The 22,278-nt window shown below is 39.9% G+C and overlaps 2 protein-coding genes across 7 annotated transcripts in view; one reads left to right on the top strand and one right to left on the bottom strand.

The window, feature by feature from the left end:
• Positions 1-12,726, bottom strand: part of ppig (peptidylprolyl isomerase G (cyclophilin G)) — a 56,921-nt gene extending 44,195 nt beyond the window's left edge. Inside the window, exon 1 of one of the 2 annotated variants that reach the window (XM_080199007.1) lies at positions 12,616-12,726. The gene's annotated coding sequence lies outside the window, so the exon portion shown is untranslated. Of the gene's footprint in view, positions 1-11,799; positions 11,966-12,615 lie in introns of those variants that run through there. The other variant, XM_080199006.1, reaches the window with a different exon arrangement.
• The window catches only part of fastkd1 (FAST kinase domains 1), a 39,736-nt gene continuing 29,532 nt past the window's right edge, over positions 12,075-22,278 (top strand). The window contains exons 1-4 of one of the 5 annotated variants that reach the window (XM_080199010.1): positions 12,075-12,233; positions 15,034-15,179; positions 16,462-16,551; positions 19,184-19,650. In XM_080199010.1, coding sequence (XP_080055136.1) covers positions 19,202-19,650 — 449 coding nt within the window. In that variant the 5' untranslated portion in view covers positions 12,075-12,233; positions 15,034-15,179; positions 16,462-16,551; positions 19,184-19,201. The remainder of the gene's footprint in view (positions 12,234-15,033; positions 15,180-16,461; positions 16,552-19,183; positions 19,651-22,278) is intronic. The other 4 variants (XM_080199009.1, XM_080199011.1, XM_080199012.1 and 1 more) reach the window with 4 other exon arrangements.

Below are 22,278 nucleotides of genomic sequence, written 5' to 3'. Positions count from 1 at the left end.
GCCATCATTTTAACGCCAACCTTATTACTGAAGCATTGGCCTGCTCACCAGTGAAAAAGCCACTGCGTACTGAGCCTCACTCTAGCCATCTCCAGTCACAATAACCAGACAAAAATGTTCTCGACTTAAACTTTGCTCCCCTTTGCCAAAATTTAGCCAGGATCATAACACGGTTTAGACACACCAGGAAGTTTGTGCATCAGGGTATAAAAATGGATTGAAAAGTAGCACCAAAGCTCACAAAAACGTAACTGCTCCTGCACTTACATCATGTAAACCCCCCCACCCCCCACAAAATAAGTTGTTAAATTAATTTTAGCTTAGAACTGAAGAATGGCACTGCATTTGTTCACATTAAATTGATGTGCAAAGAAGCTTTCTGTGGGCTCAAGATCGCACCGAAACAATATGACTTGCTTGGTTAACTTCATCTTTCAGCAATGCTACATTTCAGTCATAATATAAGAAAATGCACTTCAAGCACTGACACTAGCCTTGGAATTGGGTTTGCAACATGTACAGAGCAAAGAGCACTTAGTATTTTTCTTCTAAGCAAACTGCACCCATCATCTTTATTACTCAATAAAAACTGTTACAGCATTTATATTTCTACAGACTGTACTCTCCCCAACACAACATGAAAAGGACTTCACAGAACACGTTGAGAAATAAGGTCATTAAATTATTCTTGCAAGTGTGTATGAACTAAACCTACAAAAACTCACTTCACGGTCATTTGGCCAGTGTTTTCTGCATTAATCACTAACTACACGTGATTAACTGGGCACTCAGATGTGGAAACTTTCAACTCTGCTCAGTAAATAAAGAGTAATAAGAAACTATTGTTTGACATATGATTTCATTAATTTTTATATGATACATGTATATTTTTTACATTTGTTGATAAAACAGTAAAGTGAAAAATGGAATGCATTTGTGTCTGCTGTGAGCTCTTATTAAATGACTGTAGACGTTTGTTCAATAGACATATACATGAAGTATACTTACCTGCATTGAGAGACTGAATGCAAGGCATTGCCTAGATGCTATGATTTATATAGCATCTTTCATCCTCAGGACATCCCAAAGTGCTTCATCGCCAAATAACTATTTTTGAAAATAGTCATGGTTGTAATGTAGGAAACATAGCAGCCGATTTGTAACAACAAGTTTCCACAAGCAGGATTATGATAATGACCAGATCATCTGATGACTGGATAAATAATGGCAAGACCACCACGATAACTCCTATTCTTTGAAATGGTGCTCTGGGATCAATTACGTCCACTTTACAGAGTAGACAGGGCCTCATTTGAAAAATAGCATCTCCAAAAATATAACATTGAGGTGTCAGCCTAACATTTGTGCTCCAGTCCTTGCAGTGGAACTTGACGATGTTAAAGTCCCGTCTGGTGCCTCATAGCGCCAGGGACCCAGGTTCAATTCCCGGCTTGGAGTTTTTTTCCGTCTGTGCGGAGTCTGCACATTCTCCCCGTGTCTGCGTGATTTTCCTCCAAGTGCTCTGGTTTCCTTCCACAAGTTCGAAATACGCGCTGGTTAGGTGCACTGGCCATGCTAAATTCTCCATCAGTGGCGACTAAAGGATTTCACAGTAATTTATTTACTGTGTTAATGTTAGCCTATTTGTAACACTAATAAATAAACTTAACTGAACCCACAGCCCCCTGATTCTAGAGGTGAGATTGTTACCAACTGAGCCACACTGGTGCACTCTCCTAAAATTAGTGCATGAAGTTAACGCTGTAACTGAGGCTAATCAGTAATTTCTATGCACAAAACAATTTTAGCCCACTCGCCATGGGAAATATCTAGCTGACAACTTAAATGTGTACTTAGTTTTACACTAATATTTTCTTCAATAAGAATTTCTTGAGAATGGGCACATGAAATTCAATAAAAATTGTTAAAGAAAAATATACTCATCAGGCAGGGGCATCAGTTTGGAAGTATTATAGATCTGTAACTAATTTCACATAATTCTCTACTATGGGGTGCCTAACTCAATTCAGGTGGTTAACAAATGCTGAACATGTCATGTGCTTATAAGTGCTTTGAAATAATTCTATAGTCAGTGAAAATCAATTATTGCACTTGCTGTTAACTATCAAATTGCAGTGCAGTACATCAATCACACGAATGATTGGATCAATTATTTACTTGCACATTTACAAAAATACAAGCGTACTGGATTAGAAAAGACCAAATGTTCTACCCAATCTGTCCTTTATAGCTGCAATGCCTTATGCGTCGCAATACAGACATTCTATATCCAAAGTCACAGAGCAAATTACCAGATTAAAAACCTTGGCCTATTAAGGGGGAGAAGATCTAGAAAATTCCTATTGATTTCTTAAGGCTTTCAAGACTAGTTAAAAACAAAAAAATGAATCTTGATTTAATATAGAAAAAGGTTGGTATTTTGTAAAGTGATTTTCAATCTATCCAGAAACGAGTCCAGGTCTTGCTTGAAGAAATACGTCAAATCAGCATTCAGTGCATGAGCCTCCAATCTGTTCCACAGAACCACTAATCTCTGGAGAAAGAACTACCTAACTAGCATACATTCTAGTTCTGTCCTTCCAAACACATGGTTCTCACTAACTTGTACAGTAAATATAATTGTCCCACAAAAACATATCCTAGTTTGTCCTAATTTTATTAACCACAACCAAATTCCAGAGGCTATGTTTTTCTAAAATATACTTACTCAATTCTTTGTGTCTATTGAAGATGCTTTGAACTAGGAAGTTAAACTTGTGGGCCTCTTTCTAGCTTCAATATCCTTCACTATGAAAAAAAAAGAGCTAGATGCAATAAATTAACTTTTTTTTGGACACCAACTGAATCAGGGATTGGACTGTAAACTGCAGTTGAGATAGATGAGCCATGATCTTATTGAATAGTGGGGCTGGCTTTGAAGCAGTACATTCTTCTCCTACTCCCATTTCTTATGTTCTTAGTCAAGGCTTAGCCAAAATCTTGAACAATGGCAAGGTACTATGTTTGTTTTGTGGCGAATCATCTTGTGGATCACCTTGTTTGAACAATAGCTTAACAGCACTGGTTATGAAAATGATGCATGCAAACAGCCAGATCTTTGCTTTCATCACTTGCTTCAATTCTGTCCCCGGTAGGGTAAATATGTATATGTGGCATTAGACCTGTGACAGATACAGGTATGTTTTCAATGGTTACTGGACACAAAGTGTTTCCCTTACTAGTGTGTGTAAGTAAATAATGGTATTTAATTTCATCAGTGTGTAATTTGGAGAGAAACTCTTTGCTGTCCAATGGTTAATGTATGGCTTTTGTAGTGAAGACAAAGAGCTATATATTTTGCATTTTCCTTCTTTGCCAAATATCTCTGCAATAGTACTTAATGCATTGAAGCAAATTATTTTTATAAATAATTTTTGGAATAGCAGGATTGAAATATGAAGAAAGACTGGATTGTCTGGGCTTGCACTCACTGGAATTTATAAGAACGAGGGGATCTCACAGAAACATATAAAATCCTGATGGGACTGGACTGGCTAGATGTGGGAAGAATGTTATAAGAACATAAGAAATAGGAGCAGGAATTGGCCATCTAGCCCTTCGAGCCTGCCCCGCCATTCAATAAGATCATGGCTGATCTGAAGTGGGTCAGCTCCACTTTCCCGCTTTCTCCCTATAACCCTTAATTCCCCTGTCTATCAGAAACATATCTACCCGTGACTTAAATAAATTTAGCAAGGTAGCCTCCACCACTTCAACGGGCAGAGAATTCCAGAGATTCACCACCCTTTGAGTGAAGAAGTTCCTCCTCAACTCTGATCTAAACTGCACCCCCCCCAACGCCTTATCTTGAGGCTGTGCCCTCTAGTCCTGCTATCCTTTCTAAGCGGGAAGAATCTCTCTACCTCTACCCTATCTATCCCCTTCATTATCTTAAACGTCTCTATAAGATCCCCCCTCAGCCTTCTAAACTCTCACGAGTACAGGCCCAGTCTATTCAGTCTCTTTTCATAGGCTAGCCCCCTCATCTCCAGTATCAGCCTAGTGAACCTTCTCCGCACTCCCTCCAAGGCCAATATATCCTTCCGCAAGTGTGACGACCAAAACTGCACACAGTACTCCAGCTGCGGCCTCACCAGCACCCTGTACAGTTGCAGCAAGACCTCCCTGCTTTTATATTCTATCCCCCTCGCTGTAAAGGCCAACATTCCATTCACCTTCTTGATCACCTGCTGCACCTGCAGACTGGGTTTTTGTGATTCGTGCACAAGGACCCCCAGGTCCCTCTGCACTGTAGCATGCTGCAGCTTTACGCCTTTTAAATAATAATCCCTCCTACTATTGTTTCTACCAAAGTGGATAACCTCACACTTGCTAACATTATACTCCATCTGCCAGGTCCTCGCCCACTCGCTCAGCCTATCCAGATCTCTCTGCAGACTTTCCACACCCTCCACGCAATTTGCTTTTCCACTCATTTTCGTGTCATCAGCAAATTTTTCACCCTACACTCAGCCCCCTCCTCTAGATCATCTATGTAAATGGTAAACAGTTGAGGCCGCAGCACCGATCCCTGCAGCACTCCACTGGTCACCAACTGCCAACCAGAATAGCACCCAATGATTCCAACTCTCTGCTTCCTACTAGACAGCCAATCCTCTATCCACGCTAACACCTTACCCCCAACTCCGTGCACCCTAACCTTCTGCAGCAACCTTTTGTGAGGCACCTTATCAAACGCCCTTTGGAAATCTAAAAACACCACATCCACCGGTTCCCCTCTGTCTACTGCACTAGTCACATCCTCAAAGAAATCCAACAAATTTGTTAAACACAACTTCCCCTTAACGAATCCGTGCTGCGTCTGCTCGATCAAACCATTCTTTTCTAGGTGCCTCGCTATTTCTTCTTTGATGACAGGTTCTAGCATTTTTCCAACTACAGATGTTAAACTAACCGGCCTATAATTCCCTGCCTTTTGTTTGCTACCTTTTTTAAACAGCGGCGTAACATTAGCTGTTTTCCAATCTTCTGGCACTTCCCCGGAGTCCAGCGAATTTTGATAAATAATTACTAAGGCATCCGCTATCACCTCTGCCATTTCTTCCAGAACCCTGGGATGCATTCCATCCGTTCCCAGGGGCTTGTCTACCTTCAGTCCCATTAGTCTAGTGAGCACTACCTCTCTAGTGACAGTTATCGCATTAAGGCCCTCATCTCCTGCCATCCTTCTATCTTTAATATCCGGCAAACTATTTGTGTCCTCCTCCGTGAAGACTGAGGCAAAAAACTTATTTAAAGCCTCAGCCATTTCCTCATCGCCCACTGCTAAATCCCCCCTCTCATCTTCCAAGGGTCCAACATTCCCGATGTTGGGGAAGTCCAGAAGGAGGGGTCATATCTAAGAATAAAGGGTAAGCCGTTCAGAACTGAGATGAAGAAGAACTTCACTCAGAGCTGTGAACCTATGGAATTCTCTACCAAACAAAGCTGTTCGGGCCAGTTTGTTACGTATGTTCAAGGGGAAGCTGAATGATGCCCTTGTGGCTAAAGGGGTCAAGGGGTACAGGGAGAAAGTGGGAGTGGGATACTGAGAGTGCATGATCAGCCATGATCATATTAAATGGTGGTGCAAGCTGGGAGGCTGAATGGCCGAATCCTGCACCTACTTTCTATGCTTTCTGTATGATCTCAAGATTTCTAAAGAGACCCCCTAATCAATTAAACTTTAACAACAGGTAATCTTTCATGTTTCCAGAAGCTCTTTCTTATTTAGATTTGAACTTAAAATTGAAAGCTTTTTATGTTTTAAAATTTATTTATTAGTGTCATAAGTAGGCTTACACTACCACAACAAAGAAGTTATTGTGAAGATTCCTTAGTCGCCACACTCCAGCAGCTGTCTGGGTACACAGAGAGAGAATTCAGTCTGGTCAATACACCTAACCAGCACATCTTCGGACTGTGGGAAGAAACCAGAACACCTGGAGAAACCCACGCAAGCACAGGGAGAACAAGCAGACTCTGCATTGACAGCGACCCAAGCCGGGAACTGAACCCGGATCCCTAGCACTGTGAGGTAGCAGTGCTAACCACTATGCCATTCCTAATGGTAACATGGTGCAAACAATTGTTTGATCACAATAATTCAAGAAACAACAATATTATTCTAAACCAGCTGAAGGGTTAATATATTTGCTGGATTTTGATGCCTTATGTTAAACAATTTACTTTTCTTCCCCTAAAAATAATTTTCAGGTTTTCTTTTTAATGGGGTACTTGTTTCAATAATGTAGCATCAGAATGGGTGAAGCTTACGAAATTCAAACTCAGAATTTTTTATTGAACAACAGGACTGTCAGCTATCAACTACAGATACATGCTGCAAACTGCAACTTTCATCATGACTTTAGCTGAAGGTGATGTTTAAGTATCAGCATGTGCCTGTACACTCAGTTCAGACTTCTTATACAGGTGCAGGATTCCATTAGAAACAAAATGTTACATGCACTAACAGGGGAAATTATTTTGCGTAGATAGGGAAAATAATTTTATGTTAATCTACTGTTTTTATCGTATCAACCTACTAGCAGGGTCTACCGTTTAGTGCAAATCCAAGACAGTTGAAACCATTTTTATAAAGTGGAGCAATATGATGGGTTAGTTTTTTTAAAAAAGCACTCTGACAGATTTTGCTAACTGCCCATCCTTGAAATTCAAGTTTAATGTTTCCATTTCTGTTTGTTCCTATCTGTTCAAGTTGTGATTTGTTGCTGTTTTATGAATATTGAAATTTTCAGCCCATCAGAAACTAATATGGCAGACATTGCATACAGACAAGCAAAACAGGATACTACACACACACACACACACACACACACACACACACACACACACACACAAAGGACACAAGAAATAGAAGCAGGAGTAGACCACCAAGCCCTTCAATCCTGTCTTGCCATTCAATACAATCATGGCTAATCTATGCTGGCCTCAACTCCTTTTCTGTGCCATTTCCACAGAGCCCTCTTTTCCTTGATCTATCAAATATTTATCCACCTCCACTTTGAATACTTAAAATAATTCAGCCTCCATCACTCTTTGGGGCAGGAACACCGGAGGTTCACCACCCGCTGCGAGAAGAAATTGCTATGCACCTCAGTTTTAAATTACCAGCACTTTATCTTGTAATGACTGGCATTTTATCTTGCAGCTATGTTCCCTTGTTCCAGATTCTCCCACTAGTGAGAACATTGCACCATCTACCCTGTCAAGCCCCTCCAGGATCTTTTATGTTTGAAAAAGGTCACCTCTCACTCTTCTAAACTTCAAGGAATGCAGACCCAGACTATTATGTCTCTCTTGATAGCACAACCCTCTCATCCCAGGAATTAAGCCTGATGAACATTCTTTGAACTGTCTCCAATGTTACTACATTCTTTTTTTCAGGTATGGGGACCAAAACTGTATCTATTATTCCAGGCAAGGCCATACCAACACACTGTACAATTGCAACAAAACCTTCCTATTTTTAAATTCTGATCCCTGCCTTCTTAACTACTTGTTGGACTTGCTTGCTAGCATTTTGTGATTCATGCACTACAATACCTAGAACCATCTGTATTTCACTCACCTGTAGTCTGTCTCCATTTAGTTAATGTTCTGCCTTTTGATTCCTCCTATCAAAGTGCACAATCTCACACTTTCCTACATTAAACTCCATTTGTCAGGTTTTCACCCAATCTATCCATGTCCCATTGCAGAATCACTACCCTCATCACAACATGCCCTTCCACCTACCTTCGTATCAGCAAATTGGAAACCTTACATTCTGTTCCTTTTCCAGGTCATTAATGTAAATAATGAACAACTGTGAGCCAAGAACCGATTCCTGCAGTACACTAGTTATATCTTTGCAGTCTGAAAAGGACACATTTATTCCAACTGTTTTTTATGTGACAGCGGTTTTCACCTCCTCAAATTCCATGGTCTTTCACTTAACACACCACTGTCTTAAGGGGATTTTCAGAGTAACTTCATTGCAGTGTTAATGTAAGCCTACTTGTGACACTAATAAATAAACTTTAACTTTATGCATTACCTTGTCAAATGCACACACATGCAATAATATCCAAAATATCACCTCGCATGTCAAAATGGATAATTTACAACATTAGTATGTTTTCCATATTAATCTACAAAATAGTATGAAATCATTAAAGAAAAGGACATTTTATATCAAAATTGTGACTGCGCATGAAAGCAATTAAGTTGGCTCTGGCTAGAATCTTCCAAAGCTCCATGGAAAGAATGTGCCAAAGGGTTTGAAAGTAACAATTATGACATTTTAAAAAGATCAACTTAGAAGTAGTAGGCTTGTTGTCAGTGTCTGGTAAACTAATGAAGTCCATAGTATCTGTTGGAATCACTAAACACTTGGGTGAAAAGATAATTAAGGTTCCTAAAGGATAAATAGAGTTGAACAACCTGGAACTCTTTGAAGAAACAACATGAAGTGGTAAAAGTACCACTTGAGACTCTCAACAAAGAAAACGGCCACTGGAATTAGGTAGTGTGGCCAAATGAATAAAGAAGCGATTGGAGGAAAGAAAGCAAACAATAAGGGTAAAATGAAATGAAATGTGTTTGCTGGGAATAGAGTCAGTGGCATTCCAAAGGTCGTAAATTATCTGCATTTAATAATAGAAGGAGCAACACTTAAAACTTGCCACTGAAACCAAGTTTGGGCATTTGGCAAATTATGACTACAATTGTGAATGATTATGGGGGGGGGCGCGGTGTGGACAGGATTCACAGGAAGACTAGGTGTAGTTCAATGTAGAAAGCATTTTTTAAAAAATTGGAAATTGAAATACACCTGAAAAGCAGAGATCTTAAATAGATTGACTGAGCCACAGGCCTCAACGTGTAGGTGTGCATAAGACGTAGATACAACCATAATAAAGTCAAACAAAAATGATTTTTTTAAAAAAATCAATATTTTAATTACAAACGCAAAGAGATAAAATGAACTTGCACAGGTTGTTAGAACACAGTCATAACATTTTGTAAGGTTTGGGCACTCTTTCTTGGAACAATATAAAAACAATGGAATGGTGCAGTACAGAAAATTTACTAAATGTTTGGGAATGAGGGGTTAAAATTAAGGAGAGCATGTTGGATTTGGTTTCTTAGAGCTGAAGGGGTCAACTGACAGAGCTGACCCCTTACATAGGTGCAGAAAACTATAGACACAAACTGTTGGCAGTGAGGATAGAAACTGATGAACCATTTGAATCGAAGGTTAGAAAAAGCTTTAGGAAGTGACCGAGCGGCGGAATTTAATCCGTAAATACTTTTAAGATAATTAGATACTTACTCAAAATAGAGGAATATATTATGGGTTAGGGAGAATGTTAAGACAGTAAAATTGAACAAGGTGGTTCATCCAAAGTAAGAGTCATTGCAAACGACTACCGTGTTATAAAATTCTGACTATTTTTGGAATAACATCTTGGAAGTTTAGTCACATCTGAAACCTAGGCACTGCACTCAACCAGATTGCAGTAATCAATTCAAATCTTTGTAGAAGGCTTCTTTATACTACACTATCTCAACAATTTCATATAATTTGTGACCATGATATATATATTTACAGAAAATTAACTTTAACAGACAACTGCACATTGTTATAATTTGTACACACACCTAACTCTACCTTACCATCTCTCTCAACTCTTCCACTGTTTGATTTGTCACACTGCTAATCTACCATAAAGTTCTGAGTGAGTAAAGATTTGCTTTGTTCCTACGCCATTAAACTCTATCCTTCTCCCTGGCCATTGTCTTAAGATTGAATCAAACTGCTTGTGACTGTGGCACTGTATTTGAATCAGAAATCAGCTTCTAATCACATATCCAATCCAACACCAAGATTGTCTATTTCCACATCCAGTACACTCCACCTGTTTCAGAGAGTTAGCATAAACACGATTGGCCAGATGGCCTTGTCCTAATGGCCAGAATTTCCAGCCCCTTCTGCCAGTCAGATCTTCTGGTCCCCCCATAGTAAATGGAAATTTGAACGACTCACCACGTCCGCCAGAAGAGAATACACCACATCTGCCAAAAGGGAGCCAGAAAATTATATGATTCGGCTCCTGCTTAGTTTGGTGTTGAATCCCATTCATGCTTTTATTACCTCTAGATTTGACTATTTCAATGTGCGTACAATCCTTCCAGTGGAAAAGGCGGCAATTTAACCCATTGAGTCTAACTGACTCTCTGACAAGAGTATCTTACCCAGGCCCTTTTCCTGTCCTATCCCCATAACACCACACATTTACCATGATTAATCCATCTAATCCACACATTTTGAGACACTAGGAGACCATTTTACCATGGTCAATCCATGTAACCTGCACATCTTTGGATGAGAGAGGAAACTGGAGCACCGAGAGGAAACCCGTGCAGACACAGAAAGAATGTGCAAACTTCACAGTCACCCAAGGCCAGAATTGAACCCATGTCCCTGGCCTGTGAGGCAGTAGTGTCACCATCCAACCTCCAGGTCGGCTCCCAATCATCTGTAAATGTGAGGCAATTCAAAACCTGCTGCTTTATGCAAACTTAGATCAAGTCATGTTCATCCATCACTCTTATTTGCTGATCTACCTTAAATCCTGGTCCAGCACTGACTCAATTTTAAATTTTTCTTCATTGTTTCCAAATTTCTTCATGGTTTCACCTTTCTCTACTTTTCTGTAATCTGCTGCAGCTTTCAGCTCTCTGAGATTTCTTTGCTGCCCAAATTTCATTTTTCCATTACTAGAACCGTAATTCAGCTGCCTTGGCCCCTAGCTCTAGAATTCCTTCCTAAACGTCTCCTCGATATGTACCTCCTTTGACTAAGCTTTTGGTCACCTATGTGAATACACGTGGCTTAGTCAAATTTTGTTCACACTTTTGTGAAGTGCCTTAAGATGGTTTTGTATGTTATTATACAAATACAAGTTGCTCTTGGAATAGTTGAAAACCTCACCATGTTACAACTTAAAAATAAACTTTGACCAATATTAGACTCACTCTTATGCCCGATTTGCATTGAGGAAAATACGTTAGTAACTCTATTAAAAGTAGCATTTTTAAAAAATCCTTTAAAAATTGTATTAAAAGTTTCAATGTCATTGAAGCCCCAAAAAAGACTTCTTCAACAAAATTAAACACAACGATATTTAATGATGGAAAGTAATTCAATTTTCAATCTCATGCTTAAATTTGAGCAATCTGATGGCTGAATTACTAAATGTAACTCTAAGAGGTAATGTTATGGATTTAGTGTCAAACCATGTATGTATGTATATTAGAATGGTTATCAACAACCTCTTCTCCACAATCAATCCCGACAACCTAAACCCCAACCGAATTCCATTCGTTTCCAAGAAACATTTAGCTGTTGAGCCTGTGGTGAACTCTTGAGTATTATCTCTGGGGCCAGCCTGCATCCAAATTGAAGTAGCACTCGGATGGGACTGGAATATTTTGGTTAGGCTGCCAGATCAGTTCAGGTCGTTCATCACACGAAGTTTGGAAATGGAAACGAAAGCAAACGCGCTGATGGAATAAGACATTTATTTAGAACCTTTTTGAGTTGTTTGCGCCCAGTAAATTAAAGACGTTTTTTTCACATGAATTTTGAAACGTATTTCAGCAAATGCAGACGCTGTAGGAAAATACCAGACAAGACCCCCGTCTCCCAAGCCAGTTTTTAAAAAAACTCACATTGTGGCCCAAACAACGTTCGCCCCACAGCTCCCCAGACCGGAGGAGGGCACCGAAAGAGGCAGTGGGCCGTTGTCCGGGCACCGATTTGCTGGTTTAAGCCGCTCACGATCTCACTTTGGGCCTCGGTTGGTACCAACGTTGTCCTCATTCAGCAGGCAGCCAACCGCTACAACCACACATGATTCAGTCAGTCCCGCGCCCGCAGCTCCGATTGGCCTACACAGACATCCCCGCCCCCTTAGGATGACATTCCATCCCTCTATTGGTCGAGGTGGATGTCAATCATGTCCTGGTGTCCGCTCTCTCGTCTGCTAGCAGGTTAGGTTACGCGGCAGCCGCTCTCTGGTGCTGGCGCACGCGCCATGCGGGGCTTTCAGCGTCTACTCGAGGCCCCGGATTGCGGCCTAGCCCAGGCTGGCCGCAGCTTTCAGGTAAAAGTCAGCACCGGGACTGCGTGGAGGACCCCTCAGATTTCAGGCTGGGGACTCGGCTATGGTGGTGACTGACTGTGCTGCGGTGTTTGGCCGCCGGAGTTGTGGTTAAACAGGTCACCACCAGCAGCTCGCTGATCCTTCCCGGCCTCCAAAGATGGCGCTGTCGCTAACGCTGCCTGGGCGCTAGGAGGTGGCAAGGCTGCGGCCGGGCCGGGGTTGGGGTTGGGACTGGGGCCCACTGTCTGCCTGTGGGGGGCAGAGCAGCTCCCTGTACCTCCGAGGGAACAGGCGCTTGGCTCAGATGGGGCAGCCCGCAGCTGGGCCATGTCTCCGGCTAAACTAAACGCTTTTGCTGCCGGGAGGGGAAACAGCGCTTTACCCTGCATGTCCAGCATCCTGATCCTCTGCACCGTTTGCTCTCCGTATCTGAGCACGGGGATGAGCGTAGGCAGGGAACAGTGTCCAGGTCCTGGGTGCCAGTGTGAGAGGACAGCTTGCTCAAATCACTTCACCCGGAGAAGAAGCAATTAAAGTTTGACCTGAGCTGTCTAAAGTCCTGATGCCACTTCACTGAGGGCCCAAGTGAATGGGGAACAGAACATTTATGACGAGTGCTAAAGACTCGAGAGCCCTACTATTGAAATACATTTTGTATTTCTGTGCCCCATCAAGGTCTTATGATAAACGGTGGATAAATTCAGTTAGAGCAGTTTTAAAAAGGTCTACATTTCAACAGAATTTACACCGTACAAATATATTGTCGGGAGGAAATACCACAAGATAATTATTGAATCATAGGTTGGTTACAACACAGACGGTGGCTGTTTTGCGCATCATGTTTATGCTAGCACTCTTCAAAAATAATTTAGCTAACCCTACTCTTCTGATCTTTCCCCAGAACCTGTTTTTTTTTGTTCAGGTAATTGTATAATTTCCTTTTGAAAGCTGCTGCCAAATCTCTCTCCACTACACTGTCAGGCAGTACATTCCAGATTTGATCACTGATTGCATGATGTGTTTTTCCTCAAGTCATGTCTAGTTCTTCTTTCCTATCACTAAGTTAATGTCCTCTGATTCTCAACCCTTCTACCAATGGGAACAGATTCTTCCTATCTACTCAGCCCTGATCCCTCATGATTTTGAATATCTGTATCAAATCTCCTTTCAGCATTCTCTTCTCAAAGGAGAACAACACTAGATTCTCCAAACTGTCCTTGTTAGTGAAGATGCTCATCCCTGGAATCAATTCAGTGATCATAGGTGACTTTAATCTACACGTAGATCGGACAAATCAGATTGGCAAAGATAGCCTGGAAAATGAGCACATAGTGTATATGTAAGATTTCTTATAGCACTACATTCTAGATCCAATCAGGGAGTAGGCTCTTCTAAACCTGGTAATGAGCAATGATGTGGAGACGCCAGTGTTGGACTGGCATAAACACAGTAAGAAGTCTCACAACACCAGGTTAAAGTCCAACAAATTTATTTGGTAGCAAAAGCCACTAGCTTTCAAAGCGCTTGCTGCCCCTCACCTGACGAAGGCAGCAAGCGCTCTGAAAGCTTGTGGCTTTTGCTACCAGATAAACTTGTTGGACTTTAACCTGGTGTTGTGAGACTTCTTACAATGAGCAATGAGACAGAGTTAATCAATAACCTCATAATAAAGGAGCCTTTAGGCGACAGCAATCATAATGCAATTGAATTTCATGTTCAGTTTGAAGAGAAGAAATGTGGAACTAAGAATTTTAAAATTGACTGAAGGTAATTGTAAGCATATGAAAGCAGAGTAAACTGGGAAGCTAGGTTAAAAGGTAGGCAGTAGAGATATAGTGACAGACTTTTAAGGAGATATTTATCCCACTGATGAAGAAAGACAGAAGATAAGAATAGTATCAAATTGAAAGAAATGCTGCATAAATCTGCGGAGATTAGTGATAGGTCAGAAAACTGTTTGGATTTGAAAAACCAGCAAGGATGGTTAAAAATAGGAAAACGTTGGATATGCGAGAAAACTAGCTAATAATATGAAAAGAGATAGTAAGAATTTCTAGCATTTAAGTTGGAAAATAGTGTGACATTAGTGTACCTTTTTAAGAGTTTTTTTAAAATCATGATTTCTGCAACTCACAGCCTAAATTGATGCCATTACTGTTGCTGGGCGGGCTATCAGATGTCTTTTTTATTGCTCCTTAAGTGGCTTGGATGGGAGTTGTTTGTTTTTATTTTGAGATTCTGCATTGTTATGAGGGAAAAAACTGGTTGGCAGGTCTGATGACAAGTTCTTTCCTTTTCAGTTCTGAGCTACAGTTTAGTTTTAGAAGGGACAGCAAGCTTAAAGAAAAAGGTTATCCCTTTCTCCCTGCTGGTTATGGGAAAGCAAGGTCTTACTTTCCTGCAGTAAAGATTCTGTAGTTGGTGGCTTGATCAGAGTGTCTCTCCCTGGGGTACTGAGAAGCAGTTTTGGCTTCAGCTTATTCTGACTGAATCCAGAGGACTGCAGGCTTCAACCAAAGGACTCAATTTCTAGTATCGTGTGAGCCTTAGGCTTTATTGTGAACTTATTTAAAGAGTTTTGTCTGCGGAAGGTTTTGGTTTTGATTGGAACACATTAGATATATTTGTTAAGGGCAATACATTATAGTAGTCATTTTCGTTTCTTGTTTGTAATTGATAAAAGCTCTTGCTAATTATCTTACTATACATGTTAGCTATATTAAATAAAGTTTGTTTGATAAATGCTCCCCAGTAGTCATTTGAATCATGCTTTAAGTGAAACACCTCATGCTTATCCTAGCCAAATTCAAGATGCAAAACTTCTGATTTTGACGGGCTCCATGCAACACTTTGGATTTCTGACCTGAACCATAACAATAGTAACTCAAACTACAGTTGGTCCTCTGAAGATTGAGAATTGATCATGGAAAACAAGGAATTGATGAGGTAATGAACAGATATTTTGTCTGTTTTCACTTCTGAAGGCTTAGAAAACTTCCCAAATATACTTCAAAATCAAATGGTGAATCGGAGAGAGGAATTTAAAATAATTACTATCACTAGGGAAACGTCATGGGAATACTATTAAATCCAAAGTCTCACCAGTTCCAGGATCAGATGGCCTGCATCTTAGAGTCTTTAAAAAAAGTGGCTGCAGAGATAGTAGATACATTGGCATTCCTTAAATTCTGAAAAGACCCCAGTGGTTTGCAAAGTTGCTAATGAAATAGCAGGGAAACTGCTAGAATCCATTATTAAGGAGGTTACAGCAGGATATTTAGAAAATCATGAGTTCAGGCAGACTTAATATTTTGTGAAAAGGGAAATAATTTTTGAGGAACTAACAAGCAAGGTGGATAACATGTATGTTAAACATATTAAATGAATGAGCAAAAATTGGCACGTGGGAGGAAAATGTGAATTTGTTCTTATAGGTAGGAAGAATACAAAGGCAGCATATTTTTTAAATGGATAAGAGATTGCAGAATTCTAAGGTATAGAGGGACGTAGGTATCCTGGTATATAAATCACAAAGTTAATATGCAGGTACAGTAAGTGATTAAGAAGGTGTTAGATTGTTGTTGTTTATTTCAAGAGGAATGAAATATCAAGTAGGGACATTTTACTGGAGAGGGCATTGGTGAGACCACATCTGGAATATTGAGCAGAGTTTTGGTCTCATTTGAAAAAAAAATATAATTGCATTAGCAGTAGTACTGAGAAGGTTTACTCAACTTGTTCTTGGATGGAGGGCGTAACCTATGAAGAAGGATTGATTTGGGTGGCCTATACCCATTGATGTTTAGAAGACTGAGAGGTTATCTTATTGAAACATAAAGATCTGAAAGGACTTAATAGGATAGATACCTGAAGGATGTTTCCAGTTGTGGGAGAGACTGAGATTAGGGGGGACAGTTTCAGAATTTGAGATTTCCCAAAATAATGAGATTAGGCAAAATCATTTTTTTTGACGATCATTAATTAATTAATTAAGAATTCTCTTCCTAGGAAAGCAGTGGAGGCTGAACCTTTGAATTTATTCAAGGCTGAGTTAGACAGATTTTTGGTAGATGAGGGTGTGAAGGCTTATGGGGGACAGACAGGAAAGTGGAGTTGAGACCACAACCAGATCAGCCATGATCTTATTGAATGGTGACACATATTCGAAGGGCCAGTGGCCTACTCCTCCTATGTCTCATGTTCCTATTTTTGTAACTATTTTCTGCAGCTTTGCCAGTGTCTTCAGCTCCTTCCCTAAATGCGATGTCAAGAATTGGATGCAGTACTCTAGTTGAAGAAGAACCAGTGTTTTATAAAGGTTTCCAATAACTTCCTTGCTGTTGTATTTTATCTCTGTTTATAAAGCTCAAGGTCTCTCGTGCCTTTAATAAGCATCTACCCGGCAATGTAGAAAATTGCTCAGCTATGTCCTAGACACACAAAACAGGACGTGTCCAACCCAGTCAATTACCGTTCCATCAGTTTACTCTTGATCATCAGTAAAATGATATAAGGGGTAATCAGTAATGCTGTCAAGCAACACATGCTTAGCAATAACCTGCTCGCTGATGCTCAGTTTGAGTCCTGCCAGAGTCATTCAGCTCCTGACGTCAGTTTGAGTCCTGACCTCCTCACTCAGCCTTGGTTCAAACATGGTCAAAAGAGCTGAATTCTGGAGGTGAAGTGAAAGTTGATCTTGAGCTCAAGGCAGTATTTGACTGAGTGAGGCATCAAAAAACCAGAGCAAAACTGGAATTAATGGGAATTGGGGGAAACAAACTCTGCTTTTATAAGAATGATGCTGGTTGGAGTCATACCTGGCACATAGGATGATGGCTCTGATTGTTGGAGGTGAATGATCTCCATTCCAGTATGTCACTGCAGGAGGTCCTCAGGGTAGTGTCATAGACTCAACTATCTTTAGCTGTTTCATTTTTGACCTTCCTTCCACCACAAAGTCAAGAGTGTTCACTGGCGATTATGCAATGTTCAGTACCATTTGTGACTCCTCATTCTGAAGTATTCCGTGTCCAAATGCAACAAGGCTTGGATGACATCCAGTCTTGGGCTGCAAAGTGGCAAGTAATAGTCACACCCAGCAAGCACCTGGCAATGACTATCGCCAACAAGAAAAATTCTAACCATCGCCACATGACAATTAGTGGCATTGCTATCACTGAATCCTCCACTATCAACATCTTGAGGGTTAGTGTTGATCAGAAACTGAACTGGGCTAGCTATGTGAATACTATGGCTAGTAGGTTGGAGCCTAGGGATCCTGTGGCGAGTAACTTGCCTCCTGACTCCCCAAAGCCTGTCCACCATCTACAAGGCACAAGTCAGGAGTGTGATGCAATACTCTGCGGTTGCCTGAATGTGTGTAGTTCAAACAACACTTGAGAAACTTGACACGATCTAAAACACCCCATCCACAAGTAGTTATTCCCTCCACCACTGATGCACAGTGGCAACAAGTGTTTACCACCGACAAGATGTATTGCAGGAGCTCACCAAGTGTCCTCTGTCAGCACTTTCCAAACCCACCACCTAGAAGGACAAGGGCAGCAGTTGCATGGGAATGCCACTTCCTGGAAGCTCCCCTACAAGTCTCACACTCTCATGCCTTGGAACTATATTGCTGTTTTTTCACTATTACTGGGTCAAAATCCTGGAACTGTGGGTGTGCCTATCCGACGGAATGTGGTGATTCAAGGAGGCTGCTCAGTACCACTTCAAGACCAATTCATGATGGGCAATAATGCTCACATTTCAAGAATTAACATAAGAAGGATTAGAACTATATAAGTAAGATGTTACAACAAAGGCATTGCTGGATTGAGAGCAAATGTGGATCTATGAGTGCATGACAAGGGCTGTGGATCACCTGAGTCATGCTGGGATCAGAGTCCTGACATCATATAATGAGGGCTGTGGATAGGGCTTTAAACTAAGTATGGGTGGTGGAGGGGAGTTGGGGGAGGATGGTTCAGTCACATGGAAAATTAGAAAATCAAAATTAAAGAAGAAGGTATGAGTTCAGGTTAGTGATGAAGCAGATTGTTACTAGAAAATGAAAGGAAGGGACAGCTTGTGTGAATGTCATTTTGCAATAAAGAATTATATAAGAGTAGGGAAATTTGATAATAGAAGAAATCTAAAGGCTTTGGTTCTGAACGCACAAAACATTTGGAACAAAATGAACAGGTTAACAGTGTAATTAGAGACAAAGGCATATGATTTGATGGTGACTGCTGAGACATGGTTACAGGGAGACCAGGTCTGGGAATTGAATATGCAAGAGTACTCAGTATTTCAGAAGGATAAACAGAAAGGCAAAGGATGTCAGTGCTGTAGTGAGAAATTACGTAAACATAGGAAATCGAGTTTGAAATCAGCCTGGGTAGAAATAAATAGAAAAAGGAAAATAGTTCCTCATTGGAGTATTCTGTAGGTCCGCAAACAGTTGCTCTACAGTGGGGGCACAGTATAAATCAGGAAATATTGAGGCATGCAAGAAAGGTACAACAAGAATCATGGGTGATTTAATGCTTGCTTTGACTGGATTATTCAAATTGGCAAGGGTAGCCTCAAGGGAAAGTTCATTAAATGAGTTAGAGATTGTTTCTTAGAGCAATATGTTGTGGAACCAACCAGAGAGTAGGCTGTCTCCTAGTGCTCCGGTTTCCCCCCCAATCCAAAATGTGGCAATTGGGTGCGTTGGCCATGCTACATTTCCCTTTACTGTCCAAAAATGTGTAGGTTAGATGAATTAGCCTTGGTAAATATGTGGAGTTATGGGAATAGAGTAGGGGAAACAATCTGGGTAGTGTACTCTGTCTGAAATGTTCAGTGTAAACTCAATGGGCTAAATGGCCTCCTTCTGCACTGTAGGGATGCTGTAATAAACATTTGTTTTATGCAAATTAACTCAAATTCTCTTATTTTTATAGGGAATGAATATATCCTAAATGGAGTCCTCAGGAATTGTGTCCTTTCTGCAGATGTGCATTTTCAATATACAACAGAAACATTTTAGCAGTTCTTTTTGGTCACTTAGAAAAAAAGACATGCTGCTATTAAAAATTCTTCATTTGAAGCACATATGCCAGCCTTCAATAAGATTCTGCCACCCTCGGATTATGGGTTGTGATTCCTTGCTAGATCAGTTGGGCAGCTGCACAAATGAGGATGAAGTATTTGATGTTGTAGGGAAGAACAAAGCCAAGCTTTCTGTGAAGCATGTGGGGCATGCAATAAATCTACTCTGGCAATTTCAAAAAGAGAGGCCTCAGATGCTGAGGACCATAGATTTCATTAGAAAACATCCACAATTCATGGTTCTTCGTGTGTTAGCTGAAAACAAGATTGAACTGATGGACGATGAAACGTTGGTGGATATGTTATACAATGCACTGAGGTAACTACAGATACTGAAGCTAGTTAAACTATTGAAAAAAGATGAGGTAGAATCATTTATACATACTATAGTCCCTCTTAGGATATTAACATTCACCATTAAAGCTCATTATATACAATGGCACAGAGTTACAAAGAATACACAGCACAAGAGCAGGCCGTTTGTCTCGACCAGCCCATACTGATGGTTGCATTCCATTTGAGTCTCTTTCCTGCTTTATCTAACCAACAGCATAACTCTTCATTTCCTTCTCCCATGCTTACCTTGTCTCCCCTTAAATGCATTGTGTTTAATTACTTCCTTGTTGATACAATATTGTACAAAATACTGTCTTCTTGTTAGTTCCCAATATCTGTGCACTTAACAGCAAGTACATCAAGTAACTGCAGGCTGAGAATTTGACCATATGGATTTGATAATTATGGATTCCCACCCATAATTCACAAGTTACACAATTTTATTTTTAAATGTATACAAATCATTTACACTCGTGAAATGTAAATCAGCATTGCACCTTAACCACATTTAGAAGCTAGAGTTTTGAGAAGAACTATTGTTTCTATTGGCAGGTATTTTTCCTTTTCAGGCAAGATCAACTATCAGATTGAATCTCTAATTACTTAAAGCAGCTGATTGTCTTAATTTAAAGTAACTTGTAAGTGTTATAATTCTAGTACTAATTTACCTTGGGGAGAGGGGAACCCTACATGATCTTTAGAACTGCAGCATTCTTACTGTTCCTCTGTGATCATCATTTTATAAGTCAATGTTGTGTATTTTGTGGCTGCTTTTCCTATAAACTGACAAAAGCAATCAGAATCTAGTATTGATTCAGTTTAAACAGACGAGATGAATGCAGATTGAAACCAATTTTTCTGGGTGACTATTTAAGCATAAAATAAATGACTTTGAGAAAGGAGAGTTCACTAAAATTGCAATAACATGCACTAAGTAGGTGAAAGTGATCTCCAGCCCATCAACCATCCAGGAAGATCCTACAATTCTCCCTTCACTCCGCACAACTGTTTATTAAATTAATGGGTTGTTGCCTTCTGCACCTTGAAACCTATCCCATATGTTGATCACAACTGGTGTGAAAAACTGATATCAAGTCAAATTTTGTCTTTTACTGGTTTGAAACTGTGTCTTTTTGTCACACTTTGGCAGTTTAAATTAGTGAATTAGTGATTATTCCATATTTCCATGTGACTGGAAAGCCCACGTTTTTTCGGTGTTTCCTTGGATCTCATCTGATGCTAGGATCAGTTGATTGGTATCAATATCTTCCTTCAGTTACAAAAACTGCAAACAAGCTGCAGAATGATCAGAGTTTGAACATAATTTTCTCTGACTTTGGTTTTTACTTTTTTGAATGCACTCTGTGTTGTTGAATGCTCCTCCAAAGTGACTAGACATATTCAGCGTCTAATCTACTCATGCTCTGCAATCTTTTTCAACTTAACCCGTGGTCATTTTGACGCCATTCATGATTGATATTTGTATTGCTTGGTAAATTCAGTTGGTTATGTTGTTCCAATTTAATATGATTATTAAAATGGTTTGTTCAAATACTGCCACCATGAATTAGAATTATGATTTAAATATATTCAGATGATTTCTAGTATAAAGTTCCCTCACTCCTGTAAAACTGCCGTATTCTCATGTTTATGAGTGGAGCATGTTAACTGCTTGGTCTTTGAATGAATTTTATAATGTTAATGAATATCTCAAGTGGTTAGTAGATAGAATAAATATGAACTCTGTAAGATAGTAATACGATATGGAGCAGGTCATGGGGATGATATATGTTTTTAAAAAAGTGAAGTTTTAAAAAAGAATGAACGATTGAGAACAATTACATTGATTTGTTCGATTTCATGGTTCACGAAGGTAATCTGTTGCAAGCTACATAGGAGTACTATCTCCAATCCACATGTTGGAGAGAATACAGAGCCTGAAGGAATAGACCATCCAGATAAATATATGGAATATGACTTTTTTTTAAAAAAAGTTGTAGCATCTCAATCTTGCTTCCAGTAATCTATGTTTGCAATTCTAAATTGGTATTGGCTCAATTAGCATTAGTCCAGAAATCCTGGTAAGGTGTACTCAGGAATAAATAGAATAAGGTTAATCGAAGTGTCACATTGACTCAATAGGTGCGGTCATTATGAAGCTTTTCTGCATATGCTGTTTTCTAAAAGAATTAAGGTTTTTCAGTCGTTATTGGTAGACAGCCTTTTTGTGGCAGATGTATCTCTATCACTGTATTAGAATGTATATCACAACATTAAAGTACGTGTTGTAAATCATACTACAGGCAGAACTACCCTACGTACCCATCTGTAAACTTGTACGAGTAGTTTTTTTTTCATTTTCTGATTGTAAAAACCAAAATGAAGTGCCCATAACGAAGTGTTAGAAGAGCATGTTGAGATTGAAGCAGTGACAATTGGACAGAATGTAGAATCCCAAAATTCATCTGTAGTGACAGGAAGTCAGTGAACAGCATCAGTATGGAATGAGTGTCTATTTATCTAAAAACCTAAGTGAAATTCTGATAAACATCGGAATCCATTCTCCAATCCTGGATGTTCGGTGAGCCACATCAATCTTTTTTGAATTTAT

Source organism: Carcharhinus amblyrhynchos, chromosome 11 (genome assembly GCF_965287045.1).
Source record: "Carcharhinus amblyrhynchos chromosome 11, sCarAmb.v2.hapA, whole genome shotgun sequence".
In the NCBI taxonomy this organism is placed as follows: domain Eukaryota; kingdom Metazoa; phylum Chordata; class Chondrichthyes; order Carcharhiniformes; family Carcharhinidae; genus Carcharhinus; species Carcharhinus amblyrhynchos.
The sequence above is the reverse complement of the archived record's forward strand: the minus strand, read 5'-3'. Positions and strand labels throughout refer to the sequence as shown.